Source organism: Tupaia chinensis, unplaced genomic scaffold (assembly GCF_000334495.1).
Source record: "Tupaia chinensis unplaced genomic scaffold, TupChi_1.0 Scaffold000527_1, whole genome shotgun sequence".
Taxonomy (NCBI): Eukaryota; Metazoa; Chordata; class Mammalia; order Scandentia; family Tupaiidae; genus Tupaia; species Tupaia belangeri.
Genome location: NW_006160040.1, coordinates 138000 through 158333, shown reverse-complemented (window position 1 = coordinate 158333; position 20334 = coordinate 138000). Strand labels below are relative to the sequence as shown.

General features: G+C 36.9%; 1 protein-coding gene and 1 pseudogene across 4 annotated transcripts in view; one reads left to right on the top strand and one right to left on the bottom strand.

Annotated features, from left to right (window-relative positions):
* Window positions 1-2283, bottom strand: part of LOC102468647 (N-acetyltransferase ESCO2 pseudogene) — a 3952-nt pseudogene extending 1669 nt beyond the window's left edge.
* The window catches only part of HACE1 (HECT domain and ankyrin repeat containing E3 ubiquitin protein ligase 1), a 125607-nt gene that overhangs the window by 61748 nt on the left and 43525 nt on the right, over window positions 1-20334 (top strand). For all 4 annotated transcript variants that reach the window (XM_014591053.2, XM_006156943.3, XM_027775105.1 and 1 more), the window contains 4 exons: window positions 7859-7955; window positions 8127-8228; window positions 8831-8937; window positions 13055-13205. In XM_014591053.2, coding sequence (XP_014446539.1) covers window positions 7859-7955; window positions 8127-8228; window positions 8831-8937; window positions 13055-13205 — 457 coding nt within the window. The remainder of the gene's footprint in view (window positions 1-7858; window positions 7956-8126; window positions 8229-8830; window positions 8938-13054; window positions 13206-20334) is intronic.

Sequence of the window (20334 nt, the reverse complement as noted above, 5' to 3'; positions counted from 1 at the left end):
GTGATGGAAACAGACTTTCAGTAAAGTCCAAAATTAATTTCTTTGATGGAATGTCTGATAACATGCTGTCACAGTTCAAAGAATGTTGCTTCCTCTTTCTTGGAGTAAAAGCTGCCTTCTTCTTAAATTAATTCCTGCGCCTCCCTTGGTCTGTTTTCTTGATGCTTACATTTTGGTTATTTATTATGTCAGCAAACATTAGCACTCACTGTATGCCAGGGAATGTTGTAAGCATTAGTGGTATACAGTGGTAACCCCAGTTCCTAAGGAGCCAGCAGTATAATACACACTCATGTCCATGCATATATATACTTTATATGTATATGTACACACACACACACACACACACACACACACACACATATATATATATATGTTATGTAAATGTAGTTTGCCATTAGACATAGTTCACAAAACACTGTAGTGAATCATTGCTTTGATTTACATTTTGTGAGTTCTAATATTTATTTAGACTGTCATATTCAGGTATAGAAAAGCTCCTCTTAAAAAAATTATTTTAATTATTTAATTTCATTTATCATTACTATTATTATTAATTTGATCAGAAAGAAAAAGAGAGAGAGAGGGAAAATGAGAAAGCAAGCTGCCAGGTCCGGAACTTGAACTGTGGTCCACCATGTGGGAGTCCAGCACCCTAACCGCCATGTCACCTGGCCTTAGCTCCTTTTTTCTTATCCTTTTCTCTGTGTTACATCATTTTACTGGAGACTAAATGACCTGCTTTTCTACTTGTTTAGCTTTTCTTTTGTGCCTCCAATATTACTTTGATCAGAGTGATTCAAACTTTGCATTGAACAACCTGGTATTAGAACACACAGTACAACACATTGTATTTTGACTCTCTGGATGTCCATATCCTGTCTGAATCTAGCCATTTCCTTGCATTATCCTATGGGTTGTTTGCTTGGCTAGAAAACCAATTCCTTTCATAGTGTTCTGATTTTATGAATAATATCATTGTTTGATTCAATGAAATCGTATCCTACCTTGAAGGGTTATCTTTAAGTCAGACCTCTTTCTTTGAAGCTCCAGGTTTGAATATCTACTTGTGTGATTTACATATCATTGAGAAGTCTCATGCAGTTTCAGGTGTTAACTCTTCCAAAACAGCTTCTCATTTTCCTCTTCAATTCTTTTCTACAGCTTTTGTCCTCTCTCTTTTTTTTTTTTAAATAATTATTTATTTAATTTTATTTATCATTATTATTATTTTCAGAATGTCCCAGGGTATGTATGCCTACCAAAGAGAAACAGAGAGAGCAGGAAAATAATAAAGCAAGCCACTAGGTACAGGACTTGAACGATGATCAGCAGTGTGGGAGTCTAGAGCCTTAACCACGCTACCTGCTGGCACCCTTTTTCTTTGAGAGAGAGAGAATTTTTGCTATAGGGCACATGTGCTCACCAGAGAGACAGAGAAAGAGACAGAAAGTGAGAAATCACCCCGTCCCCCCCAGGGAGAATGACCACGTTGCAATTCCTTCTCTTCCCTTCTCTTGGGATTTTGGGCACCACGCACACACGCGAGCTTTGCCTGAGTTTTAAGCCACCGGGTCTGGGACTTAAACTGTGATCTACTACGTGGGAGTCCAGCTGCAGGTCGTGAGCTTTTGTAATCAATGGAACTTTCATCTTCACAGTTGTTTAAACTGGAAAACAGATAATTATTTTTTATTTCTCTCTCTCTGACTCTGAACTTATTCATTTCTAGGTCCTGTGAATTCTTCAGTAAGACTGTTTCAGTCTCCATTTTTCTTTTCCATTGAACTGAAATCACTGTAAAGTTGTTACCTCTTGCCCAGAATACTATAACATTCTCTTACCTGGTCTCCTGGATTCTCTATTGCTTCCCTCTAATCTGTTCTTTCCTCAGCAAAGTGATCTTTTTTGGGGGTTGGGGGGAAGAAACAGCTCTTGTCGTCACTTTGTGTTTAAATTCTATATTTAAAACCTCTCAGAGCCTCTTTGTTGTATTTCAGTGAAATCCTATTTCTGCATTGGCCTATGAGACCTGTGTGGTCTGAGCAGTGCTGAACTTACTGCATCTCTCATGTTGGTTCTCTTTGAGTTCCCTAAATGCAACTGACTCTTTGCAGCAGCCTTTTTCAGATGATATTTTGTCTGAAATGCTTTTACCTAGCCTTTTATATGATTAACTTCTTATTCTTCATGTCATTATGTAACTGGTACTTTTTAGGAAGACAATTTAAGACCTGTTTAAGTAGGCCTACCCCAAACTTTGTGCCACAGCGTCACAATCATTTCCTTCATAGCATTTGGAAACTATTAATTTACTTGTTTGTAGTCTGCATTTCCTACTAGACTGAAAGGTCAGTGAAAGCAAGAATTAGGTTTATTTATCACCTTAAGGTAATATGCATTGTACATGTGTAGTATAGTGTTTTGTACTTAGATGTTTAGTAAATGTTTTTGAATAAGTAAAATCACTATACTTGCTTCAAAAATATTTTATACTAAACAGTGCCATTTATCATAGTTAATGAAGCATAGATATGTTAGTGATGTATAGAACTGGGAAATTCTTTTTTTTTTTTTAGAGGTTTTTGCTATAGGGCGCGTGCGATCGCCAGACAGAGACAGAGAGACAGAAAGCGAGAAGTCACCCCCCAGGGGGGATGGCCACGCCGCAGTCTCTTCTCCTCTCAGGATCTTGGGCACACACGCACACGTGCACGGTGTGAGTTAAAAGTCACTGGGTCTGGGACGCGAACCGTAGTCGACTACGTGGGAGTCCAGTGACATAGCCATTACGCTAACTGCTGGTCCCAGAATTGGGATATTCTTATAGTTAATCTGAGCAAAGGGATATTGTAAAAGGGTTTTTTAGAAGTGCTTCTGCTAATACTATATTCCCATCATTAGATTAAATATAGAAAATATTCTTTTTAAATGGATGATTAAGCAAATATGTCATGAGAATTGAAACCAGTAAAAAATTGATTATTGTAGAAAGATGATAGATACAGAACATGGTTCATTTGCAGGCTTTATTTATTTATTTAATTTGCCAGAGGGCATATGCACTTGCTGGAGAGAGACAGAAGAGAGTGAGAAAGTACCTTTGTGGGAAGTGATCATACTGCAATTCTCCTCTATTTCGCCCTCCTTTCAGGATTTTGGGCATGCACGCACATGCACCTGACATGTTTTTCAAGGCACTGGAACTTTAACTGTGCAGTCGGCCAGGGTTGGATTTAACTGCTTTAACCACAGTCCATGGGCTGGCCTGCAGGTAGACTTTTAATCATACTTGTGAAAGACGTAGGTTTACATTAAAAAATACATTATTCCCAGGATGTCATATCTGATAAATAAAAGGGAAAAGAATGTGGGAAATAGAACAAGTTAACCCTGCAGACAAATAACAGGGCTTTAAGATAAAAGACTGAGCTGAATATGTTTTTATTGGTTCAGAAGTATTACTAGATAAATCATTTTATGTTAGATGACTCTTTTAAAAAATTCATAGTGGTGGGACCAGCAGTTAGCGTAATGGCTATATTGCTGGACTCTTCTGTAGTTGACCTCAGTTCGAGTCCTGAGCCCGGTGGCTTAAACTCACGCCAGGTACATGTGCGTGCATGCCCAAGATCCTGAGAGGAAAATGGAGGAGAAGGGATTGCAGCATGACCATCCCCCCTGGGGGCTGATTTCTCGCTTTCTGTCTCTCTGTCTCTGTCTTTCTGGTGTGTGCATGTGCCCTATAGGGGAAAAAAAAAAGGCAAAACAAAAATTCATAGTGGTATTTCTTTTTCTTCATGCTAAAAGTGATTTTTTGCTGTATATAGTCCAAAATCAATTGTTTCAAGACTTTATTTAATCTTATGTATGTTGATGATCGTTTGACTTGTACTTGGTGATCTTTTATGTTCATACTGTGTGACCCATCATTCCTATTTTTTTTATACCAAACCTTGCCCCCCTCCATGCCTTATATTGTACTCCCTTAAGTACTAAATTTTTCACTCTTCAAGTACAAGCCCTACGTGTATTCATCTTTGTTGAGTATCGTGTAGTATTGTATCATATAGATGGAGGGTTTTAGAGTCAATGTGATCTAGATTCAAATTCTGTTCTGCCTTGTAACCATTGACCTTGAGCAACTTCTGTGTACTCTTGAGCTACTTTTTTTTATGTTTTTCTCAACTGAAAAATAGGGTGAATACTTTAAAAAGAAAAATGTTAGACAAATTTGTAACAAGAGTTTGTTTCCCCAAAGAACGAATCATAGATTGGGCAGTACTCAGGACCAGAAGATCACAAGAGCTGCACCCAGCAGTAGTGAGAAGCACACAGGGCCGCCAAGCAGAGAAATTACTTGGTTGACTGCATTGGTACTTTAGTCTCTTTTGGTGTGACGTGATGAGTAATTTGCCTGATTTCATTCAATAGGCTATGATGAGTTGGCTACCTGATTAGCTGCAACTCAGGTATTTGTTATAAAAAATATACTTGATGGGGACCAGCAGGTGGCGTGGTGGTTAAGGCGCTGGACACTCCCACATGGCTGACCATGGTTTGAGTCCCAAACCTGGCGGCTTGCTTCCTCACTTTCCCTCTCTGTGTGGTCAAATTAAAATAAATGAATGAATAAATAAAATTAAATAAATAACTAAAAAAATATATACTTGAAATTAGGTTTCATTTTGTTTACCTACTAAGTTAAGTTGCAGGTTTATTTAAGATCAAAATATAGAGGCAGCGTCAGGCTTATGGACTACTGCTTACTGAATTTAACAATACCTATTTTATTAACAGTATCAGGATTAAGTCAGACTTTGACAAAGAACTGAGCATAATGCTTGTAATCTAGCAGATCCTAAATAAATTGTATTTTAGGTCTCTGTTAGTTTCCATAGCATAGTGTCTTTTTTTTTTTTGAGAGGTTGCTAGAGGGCTCGTGCGCTCGCCAGACAGAGAGAGACAGAGAGACAGAAAGCGAGAAATCACCCCCCAGGGGGGATGGTCACGTCACAATCCCTTCTCCTCCATTCTCCCTACTCGGGATCTTGGGCACGCACGCACACGTGCCCGGTGTGAGTTTTAAGCCACCGGGTCCCGGACACAAACCGCAGTCGACTACGTGGGAGTCCAGCGACATAGCCATTACGCTAACTGCTGGTTCCCCATAGCATAGTGTCTTTTAATGCTTGTCAAATGAATGGTATCAAAAGTTAAAGCTTATAATATAATTCACAGAAAGCATTAAGTACGTGTGATAGGCCAACTACCATGCTTGACACTGTGCAACAAGTCTGTTGGCAGTAAGTTTGCAATTTAATTGGAACGAATAGGAAAGGACCAGAAAAACTCAGGTAATATAAAGGCATTAACTCCATGAACTTAAGGACAAGCCATTAAAACCAGAGAGCCTTCTGAAAAGAATAAGAACTGAACTGAGGGGAACAGTTTAAGTAAACAACTTTAAAAGGAATCATGAGGGTATAGCGAAAGGTTGAATAGTAGTTATGTACCCACTTTTAAAATGGAACAGAATAGCTTCGTAAAATGGATTCCTCAGAACCTTGGCTTTCGTCAGTGTCTTCCTAAATAAGTTATGCCCAAGTTAGTTACTTTTCACTTCGCCTTTATTTTTAGGCATTACAGAGAATAGAACAGTGTAAATTATAATCCCCACTAGCTGAAGTTTATAATATCTTGACATTCTCATCTCAGCAACAGTTGATGCCTGGCAACAGCTTCTTGCCACACACTAGTATAGCTAATTACTGTTGCTTTTAGTGGGATTGCTGATTTTACTTGGAATCTCGATTTTCTGCTTTTTCTAGAGTAAATTAGATATTGTTCTTAAATCAGTTCTGCTCTTTTGATATTTGTATTAAGGAAGGTTTTTTAAATAGCATTGTAATTAAGTAATGAGAGGATGATATACCCATAATAACTGTTACAGGATTTTCTGGCACCAAATTTAGAATACAATCCTATTATTATCACTATATATAATATAATACACACACACGCACACACGCACACACACACACACACATACACACATATATAATTTTTTTTTTTTTTGCCAGAGCTTGTGTGTGCTTGCATAGAGGGGCTGGAGACACAGGGAAAATGAGAAGGCACCCCACGGTGCATGGTCACACTACAGTTCCTTCTCTGTTTCTGCCTTTCAGGATTTTGGGTGTGCATGCACATATGTCTGGCACGTTTCTCAAGCCACCAGTCCAGGATCCTAACTGCATAGTCGGCCCTCTGGAACCCAGATACATTAAACCACCATGCCACAGGCTGACTCTTAATTGTTTTATTCCAGTTGGTGGGACCAGCAGATGGCATCATGATTACATTACTAAACTCCCACGTAGTAGACTGTGATTTGAGTCCTAGACCTGGTGGCTTAAAACTCATGCCAGGTGTGTGCGTATGGGGATGCCAAAAGTCCCAAGAGGAGAATGGAGGAGACCATCCCCCAGGGGAGTAATTTCTTGCTTTCTTTGTCTCTGTCTTTCTCTGTCTCTTTGGTGAGTGTACATGCCCTATAGCAAAAAATCTCCCCCCCTCAAAAAAAAATTCCAACTAGTTATAAGTTATTCACCATACGGTGTCATTTTGCAAAAGAGAATAATACTGTTTTATTTGTTTTCAGTTTTTGCAGATCTGTGTCGCCTTTTTCTTTTTAGAAAATAATGTACAAAGAGTATTAATATAGAGGTCCAGACATATGAGTTCTGGTTTTGCCTGTCCTTGGATTTAGTTGCTTTTCTCACCTACAAAATAAAGTTTTTGGATCAGCTACTTTTCCAAACTGTGTGATTTCTTTGGGTTTTTCTTTTTCTTTTTTGAAAGGTTTTCGCTATAGGGCGCATGTGCTCACCAGACAGAGAGAGACAGAGAGACAGAAATTGAGAAATCACCCCCCAGGGGGGATGGTCACGCCGCAGTCCCTTCTCCTCCATTCTCCTCTTTGGATCTTGGGCACGCACGCACACGCGCCCGGCATGAGTTTTAAGCCACCAGATCTGGGACGCGAACTGTGGTCTACTACGTGGGAGTCCTGCAACATAGCCATTACGCTAACTGCTAGTTCCCTCTTTGGGTTTTTCTTAAGATAAGCCTTAAACTTTAAAGGCCTTGATTATAAGTTTATTTTTTATTATTCTTTTCTAGGATCAGATGAGCTCACTGAATAACAAGACCTGGAGTCCTGGGGTTGCACTCCCCCGCCCCCATCAGTAGCTTGCTTTAGTTTTTGGCTGAGAGTAGTAGTTACCAATTTTCCTCCCTTTTTTTTTTGGAGGTTTTTACTATAGGGCGCGTGCGCTCGACAGACAGAGAGAGAGACATAGAGACAGAAAGCGAGAAATCACCTCCTAGGGGGGATGGCCACGCCGCAGTCCCTTCTCTGTTCTCCTCTCGGGATCTTGGGCATGCACACACACGCGCCTGGCGTGAGTTTTAAGCCACCAGGTTCGGGACGGGAACCCCGGTTGACTATGTGGGAGTCCAGCGACATAGCCATTACGCTAACTGCTGGTCCCCCAATTTTCCTTCTTCAGGAAAGAGAGCAGAGAATGAGGCTACTGTAGCAGCAGTTATTTATCCTGAAATATTATGACTTGTTGCAGGTAGTGTGACTGAAGTTCATTTCCAAGATGTAGTAGGCCACTTTCTTAACTGCATAGTGATGGTATGACTTAGGAGAGGTTTTCTTGATTGCTGGGGAGACTTCAGATCTTCCTGTCTTAATTCTTTTTAATTAACTTTCTATTAACCATCCATAGTTCTAAGATTTTTAAATTAAAAAGATATTTTTATCAATAAGTTTCTTCTCTTTCTCATGCAGTCATGGTCAGAGGGATACAGCACAGATTCTTCTATTACGAGGAGCCAAATATCTGCCAGATAAAAATGGAGTAACCCCTCTAGATTTATGTGTACAGGTATGTTTTTAATATGCTTTCTGAGCCTCTGTGGTAGAAACCAAGACTGGTAAAATATGTATTTTTTTCCTTAAACGCGAGGTTGGATGTAAGCATTTTTATTCTGTGATGAATATGACTTTAAAAGGAACTTTGTTTTTGAACCTGGATAATTTTAAGTCTTGTTTTTAGGGTGGCTATGGAGAGACTTGTGAAGTATTAATTCAGTATCACCCTAGGCTTTTCCAGACAATTATTCAAATGACACAGAATGAGGACCTTCGAGAAAATATGGTAATGTAATTGTGCCAGTAGTTCGTAAATAAACAAACTTTATTCATGATTAGCATATATGATATTTTAGAAATCTACTTAGTAATTTTTAAAAAAATGTATTCAACTTTATTTATTATCATTATTCTTCAGTTTGACCAGAGAAAGGCAGAGAGAGAGAGAGAGAGAGAGAAGAGAGAGAGAGAGAGAAAGGGAGAATGAGAAAACAAACTTTTAGGCCTGGAACTTGAACCATGGTCGGCCTCAACCACCACACTACCTGAGGGCCACTTTACTTAGTAATTTTTAATCATTACATATATTTTATGCTTATGCATACATGTATGCATTATAATATGAATTATACATTAATTGGTGAAGTTTGTGCTCATATTCAGCCCTATCAACCTTCTGTGTGTTGGATCTTTGGTCTCTCCTTAAAATAATTTGTTATTTTACAATATTCCTTATGGGCAGAGGAAAAGAATCAGAGGAGGAAAAATTATGATTGATAATCATTAGTTAACTGTAAAGAACTTGTATTAAGCTAATAAGTACTTAATTATTTGTAAAACTTAATGGATTACTGTGTAATTGCATTTTTTTATTTGTAAAAACTTCAGTTACGGCAAGTTTTGGAGCATTTGTCTCAGCAAAGCGAAAGCCAATACCTAAAGATTCTCACCAGTCTGGCTGAAGTTGCTACAACAAATGGTCATAAACTTCTTAGGTAAGCATTTCAGAGTGAGAGCAGATCACTAAGTAGCAACACCTGTGGGCTTTATCTTCCGAATAGTTTGTTCTGTTGGATGTCTCTTGTCAGTGGTAAGATGGTCTAGACATTTGCTAACTTAAACATTGTTTTGTTTGAAAGTACCAGGGTAATCAACTAATACTAAAGAGACTTTAGGGTTTTAAAGAGATGAAAAATACAGCATATTTGGGTGCGTTTGGGCATGTGTATCTAGAATTGTATAAAATGCAAGTAACTGACATGAAGAAAAATCAAGAAAGTTAGGAATCCTGATCACTGATTTATAAAACTGTTCAACCTTTTCACTATACCCTCATAATTCCTTATAAAGTTTCTTCCTTAAACTGTTCCCCTCAGTTCTTATTCTTTTCAGAAGGCGCTCTGGTTTTAATGGCTTGTCCTTAAGTTCATGGAGTTAATGCCTTTAGATGACCTCAGTTTATATTCTAGCATTTTCCTGAGCTGTACTTCTTTGTATGTGATTAGCCACCTCAGTTAAGCAGCCATGGAGTGGTTTGAGTTATTATTTTTTGGCTAACAGATTGGAACCCCTTCTAATTTGGGTGCTTTCTCTTTAGTATTATCCTTTTACTAATCACTTTTCCTTTTAATACATTGACATGTGGTGTTTGCCTATATCTGTGGTTGCAGTGGAACTTTTGCTCTCCTAGCACCACACGGCTTCTACGCATCAGCTCCATCGTTTGATTCATGATGTTAGCTTTTTGTTTCAGTCTTCCTTGGGACTCTTCATTAACTTCAGATCACAATATCATCTGTTTTAGTTACTTAACAGGCCCTCAGCTAGGTCCCTTATTCTTCATTGTACTAAGATCACCTTCTTGTGTTTTTATAACTATTTAGTCTTTATTCAGCACTTCTACTCAATACACCATTTGCTGACTTTAAAAATTCAGTTTTTATTTGAAGTGACTTTTAGACTCTTGCTCTGTTACAAGATTCAGTGAATGCCAGCTTTCCTTAACACCCTCATACCCTTGTTTTACTCATTCTCAGTAACTCATCAGATATTTGATGAAGCCTTTCTAAGACTCAGACATCCTAATTGAGAGCATGGGCTCTGGAGTCAGCCAGACTCGGGTTTAAATCCAGACATGACTATTTACTAACTGTGCAACTTCAGCAACTAACTTTCCGGAGTTTCCTTCATCATCCAACCGTTCACCTAATTTCTATTTTTGAGTGCCAGTATCCACCAGACCAAATGTTAGCTGATTGTAAATAAAACAGATATGATCATTTCCTTTGTGGAATTTATAGTATACTCAGTTTTTATTGCATTTCATTTCCTTTTATTGGAAAATGGTAGTAACTATCTTAGTGAGTAGTGAGAGTGAAATAGAGAGATACTGTAAAGTGCAGAGTACAGCATGTGGCCTGTAATAATGATGGTGCTGTAAATGAAAAATGATGGGGATGGTGATGATGATTCTAAGTTTCCCCAAAATACCATTTAACTTGTTTTTCCCATGTTAGAAAATTTGTTTTTTCCTCTTAAATCTTTGTCCTATTGACTGCTCTTCCATAGTAATCAGAAAACGTTTGTTTTTATGTATCTATGTTTTTATTTTTTTTTTTTTAAGAGTTCACCTTTATCACCTATTAAGTTACTAAGAAGGTCAGCAGATGGTGTGGTGGTTAAGGTGGCTGGATCTTACATGGCCATCCAGTTCAAGTTCCTGACCCAACAGCTTATAAAAGCATGCTGGGGGTGTGTGTAACCAAAATCCTGAAAGGAGAATGAAGGAGAAAAACTGTGGGCTGGTGGTCCCACAGGGAGGGGGTGGGGGTTTTCAGTTTCTCTTTTCCTGTCTCCCCCTCTTCCTCTCTTCCTCTTTGACCAGCAAGCATATGTACCTTACAGCAAAAACAAAAGACAAACAAAAAACCCAAAAAATAAAAAACAAAAAGCAAAAAAAAACAAGCTAAGAAATATTTAAGTATATTATTTAATTTATTTTTTTAAGAATTATTTTATTTAATTTTATTCATTGTCATTTCTTTTTTTTTTTTAAGTTGACCAGAGAGACAGAGAAAAGGAAAGTGAGAAATCAAGCAGCCAGGTCTGGGACTCAAAAACCATGGTCAACCATGTGGGAGTTATATTTATAACTGATTTTGGGGCCAGCAGATGGTGTAATGGTTGTCTTTGGACTCCCACATGACTGACTGCAGATCAGTTCCCAGACCTGGAAGCTTGAAACTCACACCAGGCACATGTATGTGTGTGCCCAAAATCCCAGGAGGGGAAGGTATTGCGGTGTGGCAATTCTCCATGGGAAGTGATTTCTCACTTTCTGTCTCTCTGTTTCTCTAGCGAGCACATACGCCCTATAGCAAAAATCTCTCTTTAAAAAAGAAAAAGAAAATAACTGATCTTTAGTATATATTACTTAGTGACAGTAGAGATGTTATCCAGCACAGTTTGGATAAATTGGTAGCCTGTTGTCTAACTGATTTTAGGATCCTGGAGGAGAAGGGATTATGGCATGGCCAGCACCCCTCACCCCATGAACATACATACTCTATGGCAAAACTAGGGAATAAAAATAAATTCAGGCTAAATTAATGATTCTTTGCATTTGATTCAAAAATTACTAAAACACAGAAAAGATTTTGCTAAGTGCCATAGCTGTCCAGTCAACATAGTATGGATAGCAATAGCTATTATATATTATATTTATTTTCCTTCCTTCCTTTCATGAAAGAGACAAATGGAGAAAGGTAGGCACGGCACCTTCAACAGGATCTCGTGCTTCAATCCCCATTCCACACACCTGGGTCGATGTAGGAACCGAACCTCAGTCCCCAGATGACTTCCAGTGTTGCAGTGTTGTTGTTACCACTGTACCATGGCAGCTGGGCTCTGTTATTGATTAACACTGGTAGCTGGCAGAAACGTTTTATTGATCATATTTTAACAATGTATTAATTTTTAGAATAAGGAAACAACATCAATATTGAAGTGAAAATGTCATACATGTCCCCCGTATAGAAAATGCCCTCTAATTTGTCACTTAATCAAACTGGAATACTTGGAAGTAGGCATTTGCTATTCCCACATTACTAATTCTTACTGTTTTAATGGTAAAGGATACTTAAAAATATTACAGAGGAATTTTTCAGTATAGATAAAATACACTTAAGAGAGAGTATGTGTTTTATAATTTTATGCAAATTTATACAACTTTTTCTGCCTAAAAGTTAATGCAGTGCTTTACCATGCTTTTGTATAGCAGTTATAATATGAGATACGATATTCGGGATGTCAAAATAAAACTGTTCCTTGAATAGTATAAAAAATTGTTTGAATAATGACTGATATTGATGATGATGGACTAGTCTCAGGGGGCCTGTGGGATTCTTCAGGGCCTTCCTACTCGTCATATAAAGTTTATGTGCAATATGATTTAGTATTAATTGAATTTTAGTCTTATTGTTTTCCATGGTGATGTTTACTAGCATCATAAGGCAACCTATTACATAAAGAACAGCCTTAATGCAGATAGTAACTTCAAGGTTATTCAGTTTGTGAATTTTCAATGTGAACAATTGGTTACTCTTTTTAGGTGGGAAGAGGATATGGGGTAATGGTAGAGTGGCAGAGTTGAGCTTGTTAGTTAAAATGATTGAGTTATAGGTTGATCTAAGTTCATAATCAGCTATACCATTGCTTCTCTCTGAAATGTATTCAAGACTTCTAAAGTATCAGTTTAATTTACAAATGTACTTTTGGAAGTGAAAGTTGGAAATTGCTTTCAAGTTGGTATTTCAAGAAACCAACTGTTCTACAGGAGTGATTTTCTTCATATTTCATGCTTTGGAGCATTGGTGATATTCTATGTGCATAATAATTAGTAACTCAACCATATGCAATCAAAATAGATAGATATTTGGTAACATCCTGTTAAATGAAGTGTTCCATCATCTATCATGATAGAAAAGGAATTGCATTCCAGTTCTATTATAAACAGATGGTCAGTGGGTTGAAAATGTTTAAAAATATGAGTAATTTAAGATATAATTTGTTTTACTTCATCTAATCTGTTCATATTTAAATTTTTATTTTCAGCCTCTCTAGCAATTATGATGCTCAGATGAAGAGCCTTCTAAGGATTGTGAGGATATTTTGTCACGTCTTTCGAATTGGTCCATCTTCCCCCAGTAATGGAATCGATATGGGCTACAATGGGAATAAAACTCCAAGAAGCCAGGTGTTCAAGGTCCGGAAAGTATATGATGTTGTTAAGAAGACAGACACAAAACAAAGCATGCATTCATTAATCAGATACCTTATGAACAGGACATAAGTTTGGTTCTTACCTGTATCACCTTTTTTTTTTTAAGTTTGCCAGAGGGCACGTTTGCTTGCTGGAGAGACTGGGTGGTGGGAGGTGAGAAAGCAACTTTCAGGGGAAATGGTAATGCCACAATCCCTTCTTCTCCATCTCCATTTTCTTTGGGGATTATGGGTATGTACCTACACACTCCTGGTGTGTTTTTCAAACTGCCAGGTCCAGGCCTTGAACCAGGCAGTTGGTCATGTGGAATCCAGCTACTTTAACCACCATACTATGACCTGGCCTGCATATCACTTTTTAAGTTGGATACATCTTTTTCCTTCCAGCTCTGTCTGGTGAGTATGCTATATTTTTCTTACAAATAGTTTTTTTTTTTTTTTAAGGTTCTTGCCATAGGGCTTGTATGCTCACTGGAGAGGAGACAGAGAGGGAACGTAAGAAATCACTCCTTGGGGGATGACCATGCTGCAATCCCATCTCCTTTATTGTCCTCTTGGAATTTTGGGCATCCGTGCACATGTGCCCAGTGTGATTTTCAAGCTGCTGAGTCTGGGAATTGAACTGCATTTGGCCATTTGGGAATCCAGTCACCTTAGGCACCATACCACCTGCAGGCCCCACAAATAAAATTTTTAGTCCATTAGTGTTGTGTTCTAAGAGGGGAGATATTTAGTGTCTAAATTTAATTATATTGAATTATAGATTTATAATGTAATATGTAGTTATTATGCTTTTTTAAAAAGTTCTTACAGGAAGGAAAATAAACAGCTTTTATTTAGATTTTATCATAATGTGTGTGTGCTTCATGTGCATATAGGTGTTTTTAGTGTAAATTTACTTTCACTACTGGGTTTATTAACAATTCCTGAGATCACATCAAGGAAGTAGTTTCTTAAAATATTTTTTATTGCTTTAGTTACCTCCTCTATACAAGCACATATGGATGGAATCCTTGGAGAAATGATTCTGTATAAAACCCAAAGCAGGTTAGTGGTGCAGGCAGTAGGATTCCATTGTGTGATACTGGAGCCATAGTGGGAAGGGTAGGGTTCAGATTCTGGGTCAGTCTGGGCACGCCAGATGTGCTTATGGTACTGGCTTGTTGGAATGCTTGAGAAGGCAGGAGAGAGGAAGGATTGCTGCATAACAAGACCCTGTTGGGGATCCCTTTCTTCCTCTCCCCCTCCCCAGTTCATGAAGAAAGAAAGAAACTTGAAGTAAATGAATAAATAAAACCCAAGGCAGTGTTGCCACCCAAGTTAAATGATAATTTTATGAAGTAGACAAAATGTGTTTTTTTTTTTTTTAAGGGTAATTTTTCTTAAATGGATATCCATAGGGTAAAATTTGCTTTTGGGTTTTGAATATAAATCCACAGGGTAAAAATTGCTTTTGGGTTTTGAAAAAGTGTTACATATGATTTTATGAGCCACTTCCTTGAAAACAAGTTAAGACTGGCAGCTTACTGTCTATATAATTGGAAGCTAAATTAATGATCTATGATAAATGATTGTTTTCTTACATGGAAAAGTTTTGGCTGATACTTAAAAATGAATGATTTGCAAGCACTTTGACACTAGTAGATTCTTTAATTCCTAAAGTGTTCTTTTAGAGAGGTATGCTTCAGGGCTGCTCATATGTTTGTTTCACCTTCTTTTTTAAAATTAGTATAGGAAAGAAAGTTTTCAACCATATATGCATGTGTATGTGTGTATGTTTTTCTCTTTTTTCCCTCCTTTCCTTTTATTTTCCCTGTTGTGCCATCTCCTGGAAGAAGAAAGTTATGCATCTTTTTGTAATTCACATTTTGGGTTTTCACCTACCACTTTCTTATACTCCTGTTGTGAAATTTGAATCTAAATTATTGATCCACTCCTTTGTCATTGTTCTTTTGAGTTTCACTGCTCAAACACTGATATACAAAATTGTTCCTAATGTGTTCTGGTAATGGTTCACTGTTAGTGACCAAGTCTGTCCCTGATTTGACTTCCTGTGCATTCTTTCTATTCGCCTATGGTGATGAATAGAAAAGTCAAAATAGTTATAGGTAATAGTCAAAATGATCTAAACTGGGATAGATGACATTCGGAATTGTTTATTTTGGGGGTTAAAATTTGAATTTGCTACTTACTTGTTAATAATATCAGAAAATAAGTGTGTGCTATGTAAGTAGCCTCTCTGTAGATATTTAATGCTTGATTTAAATGTTTTCTACCTACTCTATCATATTCATTAGAGATATAACAGGGTAGAAAAGATATCACTATTTTTATTTCTTAATTTTTATTTGAAAAGTTTATTTATTTAGCTCTTCTCTGAGAGACAGCACTCCCAACAGGGTCTTCACCCTATGCTTTATTACTCTCCTCCCATCCCCAGCCTGAGCTGGCCAGAATCCTGGGAATGTGCCTTTGTACTGGGCTTCTGGCTTATGTAGGGAGATTGGGACTCAGACCTTCTCATTTGACCTCAGCATTGTGGGAGTTAGTTGTGTTACCACTGTGCCACCATGGCTGGCCACTTATTTTAATGGGGAGCTAGACATTGTGTTTTGTCATATATCTATGAGATGTGTGTGTGTGTGTGTAATAGAGATATTTTCCTGCTAGTTTGTGATTTTTATTTAATCTTTTCAGTATTATTTTCTACGTCATTGACAACTGCTTTTGCCTCTAACCACTTATTTTCTCTTAGCCTCTAACTACTTATTTTCTCTTAAAATTTGACATTTCATTTTAGTATAGCAGTTTTATTCCAAAAGTCAGCTATTTGAAAAAAAAAAAAAACATGAACAAGTATTAATGCTTACAGTTTTTTTTAAGTTTGTAAGAATTTATGAGTTACATAATTTGGGAGATAGCAAAATGATCTGCCTTCCCACTTAAAAGGATAAAAATGGTGACTGTACATCACCCTCTATGTATATAACCTGTCCTGTTCATTGTGGGGTGATTCAGGTTATAAACGTCTTACCTGCTGAGTTGCTGCAGTGTTAGACTGGAAATGCCAATTTAATTTTTACCACATTTTAACTAAGGTAGCAGTTGATTCCTGCTTTCTATGTCATTAACTAGGTACTCTAACTTGTCACTTTATTGTTAGGATTAACTAAAGCTTTTTCTCTAAGAATGAGTGGGTTTATAGGCCATGTGTTTTGAGTAGATGAAATTGTTTAACATCCTGTAATTAGTTTCTGATTTATTTTAGAAGTCCTTTAAGTTATTCTTAACACTTAGCCATTCGTTTGGTGTTAGGAAATTTTTATCTAGTGCCTTGGGAACTTTGGAGCATTTTAAAGAAGAAAGTAGTTTTTGTTATCCAAACAGTATAAGCATGTCGAAGACAGTTTTGACTTGAATCTAGATGTGGTGTGTGTGTGTGTGTGTGTGTCTGTGTGTCTGTGAAACAGAGAGAAAGAGAATGGTAAACTTATAACTATTAATGGTTTCATAGAACTGTAATTTAGAAAATTTATAAGCCAAGAAATATAGAGAAACTTTTAGCTTAAAGATTTTATCTTTTGGGTTTTGGCACTTGACATTATTAAGTTGAGAATAGTCAGACTAACAGGGTTTCAAGCTACTGTTTTGAATCTAAGGTGATAATATTTTCCTGTTAAAATTGTCTCACTTTTTTTACATCTTGAAATTTAAAAAAATTGTCCAAAAAGTTCAATATTAGATACTATTTTAAAATTGTACTTAAGATGATTACGAATCATGTATGATTGTCGTATCATTGTTACTATGTGTAGAATATAATTCCGTGATGATCATTCAATAATATAAAACAAAACATGTCAAGAAACCTGCTAATATTTTCCATAGTAATTGACTGATCATTCAGTAACAATTGATATGTACAGTGTTTTGTATCTTATGGTGTTTTATCACTATTTGTTAATATAGAAAACATCAATAATAGTATGCAGTGGCTTGTTTTTTAGTGAGAGGGGGAGAAAGAGAGAGATAGAGATAGGTATTTTCGATGGAGTCTCTCTCTCTCCCCACATCTCAATCCTCTCATTTTAGCCTCCTAACTAAGGTTAAAGTGTGATGTTGCACCTGGCCTATTTAGGTTGGTCTGGGAACTGAACCCAGGCTTTCAACATGGCCCTAGCCTTAGCAATGACACCCTACTGCTTGCGCCACCATGGCTGGGCCTGCAATGACTTACTTTTAATTTTAAAATTTATTTTTAATCCTTTTTTGTCTGTGACTGCTACCATGGTTAGAAATGAGATATTTTCACAGTGTTCCTTTTTTTTTTTTTGGTGAATGAAGAATGAATTTTCTCGCTACATCTTCAAAGAAGCAACTCCTAATGTACAGTCACCTCAAGGTTAGGATTTAGTTTTAGTACTTATTGCAGGAAAAAAAGGTGAGAAGTAAAGGGAGAAGTAAAGAAAGGTCCAATGTTGTTTACTGCTTCTCTTCCTTTTCTCCTCTTTCTCTTCTTTCGCTTCTGATTGTATGCTGTATTTGTTCATTGAAAACTCCTAGCTTTCCAGTATTTTCTATGATCACTGTCATTTTTACATAGATGCATTTTTTTCTTAGATATTATTTCTGGATTATCCAGAATTCACTTTGAAGTTGTATACATTGTCAGTACTTGAAGATAGGATTGTTACATGTCTAGATTCATTGATCATCTATGTGCTCAGCCTCTAACATTTCTTGCCTTAGGCTTCATTTCCATTCAGTATGTTGATTTTCTTAGATTTATCCCTTTTCATGTAGAGACCAATTATTCCTTTTGTTTCAAGCAGTTTTATATCACCAACTGTTCTTTCTATTTTGGAAGTTCATTTTCTGGTGTAAAGCTAAATAGTTTTACTGACCTAAAAAGTTCTTTTTCATTTTTTACAGAGGACTTAATGTTTTGATTATGAAGAGAAACTGTAGGCTCAAACTTGGATCATGATTAGAATTTTAGGAAATGTGCAGTGGAGTTGTCATGTCAGTGTTTATGGCAGATGATGACTCTTGCCCTTCTTGAAGTAGCTAGGCACCCTTGACTCTTCCAGCTGTTGTGCCTAACTGTGGAAAACTGGTCTTTGCGGGTGAGACAGGTGCTTATTTCAACCTCAAAGAGGCCATAATTAGTTTCTCTAAAGACAAACATTGTACCTGTGTGCCTAACTCATGCATACTAACTGTTGAGTTAGTGGACTAGCTTTTTGTTGGTTGTAGGGATGGTGGTTTTGTCTGTCTTTTTTTCTGCTTTGTAGTTTCAGGTATAAATGAAGACATAGGGATGAGTTAATTACTGCAAATTCAGTGAGTATTTTTTTTTCTTTAACTTGCCATAGGGCATGTGCACCTATAGGAGAGAGATAGAGACAGAGAGAAAGAGAAGGTGAAGCATCCCACAGGAGGGTGGCCACTCCACAGTCCTTTCTTCTGGGATCTTGAATATGCACACACATGTTCTTGGCATGTGTTTTAAGCCACTGGGACTTGGACTTGAGCCACACAGTTGGCCACGTGGAATTCAGCTGCCTTAACCAGTATGCCACTGGCTAGCCCTTGAAAAGTACTTTTAAAGAATGAATGTCCTGCAAATACTTAAGGAATGCTGAAGATGTAGTGGAACATGTTAGATAATAATTGGGAAGAATTTCCTGGCAATATACTTTTTTAAACACATTTTAATGTTCCAAGTATGATTAAATAATCTCTTTCAGTAGTAAATAATAAAGTAGTAATCTTTCAATAAGGATGATTTCTTTAGTTGAATATTTTAAGGATGGGTCTTCCTGAGGCACATGATCTAGTTTGCAGCATTCCGTGAACATAAAAGACTCACAAAGTTAGATTAACTTTAACGTTCATTTGCTGAAAGACAACCTGTCATTCTCAAGAATATTTAAAATAGTGAAATATAAAGGACTTTTTTTTAAAGAGAGATTTTTGTTATAGGGCATATGTGTTCACAGGAGAGACAGACAGAAATCACTCCCCAGGTTTATGGCCATGCTGCAATCCCTTCTTTCACGATTTTGGGCACACACACACTTTGCGCCCAGTGTGTTTCCAAGACGTCAGGCCCGGGACTTGAACTGCGGTCCACCATGTGGGAGTCCATAGCCTTAACCACTGTGCCACCTGCTGGCCCGAGATAAATGAGTTTTAAACCCTTAACCACTCTTTGAAACTGTTAATCATTATTTGGGATTAAAAAATTCTAATATCCTAATGGGTCTTTTAATAATATTTGCTTGTTTCTAAAATTAATTATTAGAAATCATGTTAATATAAACAGTTCATTTTCTCTAGGATTTGGTCCTACATTAGCATTTATGATAACATATGATTGTAAATAACAAATAAAATGTCATTTAGTTTGTAGAAGCCATTTCATTATGTGCAGTAGGGATATTTTAAATAATGTAGGAGTAAGAAATAATTTACTTACCAATTTTTTTTCCTTGATAAAAGCTGTTAATTTTTGAATTATTTGGTATGCTAGTTGGTATTTTTAATAGGGTTACTTTATTTTTTTGTTTTAAAAATTACTAGTTATTGTAGATGGATTATGTGTAAGCATACATATAATATGTGTGTATGTATGTATATATATATACATATATATATATAAATTTGCCATATTGACAATTTCTTGTTATAAATTATCAAAATTCTAGGAATTATATATAAAGAAAGCACAGTAAAGTCAACTATTCATTAGGTTCTTTAGAAATTCTCATAGTTTTTTAAATAGAGAAAAGACTTTGTTTATATGAAAATTATTGGCATTTATCATATTACTACAGTAAATATTAGGAAGATTATACATATATAAGTACTGTACTAATAGCATTATTAGAAAGTTAAATGAAGAAATATTTCTTACAAAATGTTCTGTTACTTTTTTTTTTGAGAGGTTTTTTCGCTATAGGGCGCGTGCGCTCACCAGACAGGCAGAGACAGAGACAGAAAGCGAGAAATCACCCCCCAGTGGGGATGGTCACTCTGCAATCCCTTCTCCATTCTCCTCTCGGGATTTTGGGCACACACGCACACGCGCCTGGCGTGAGTTCTAAGCC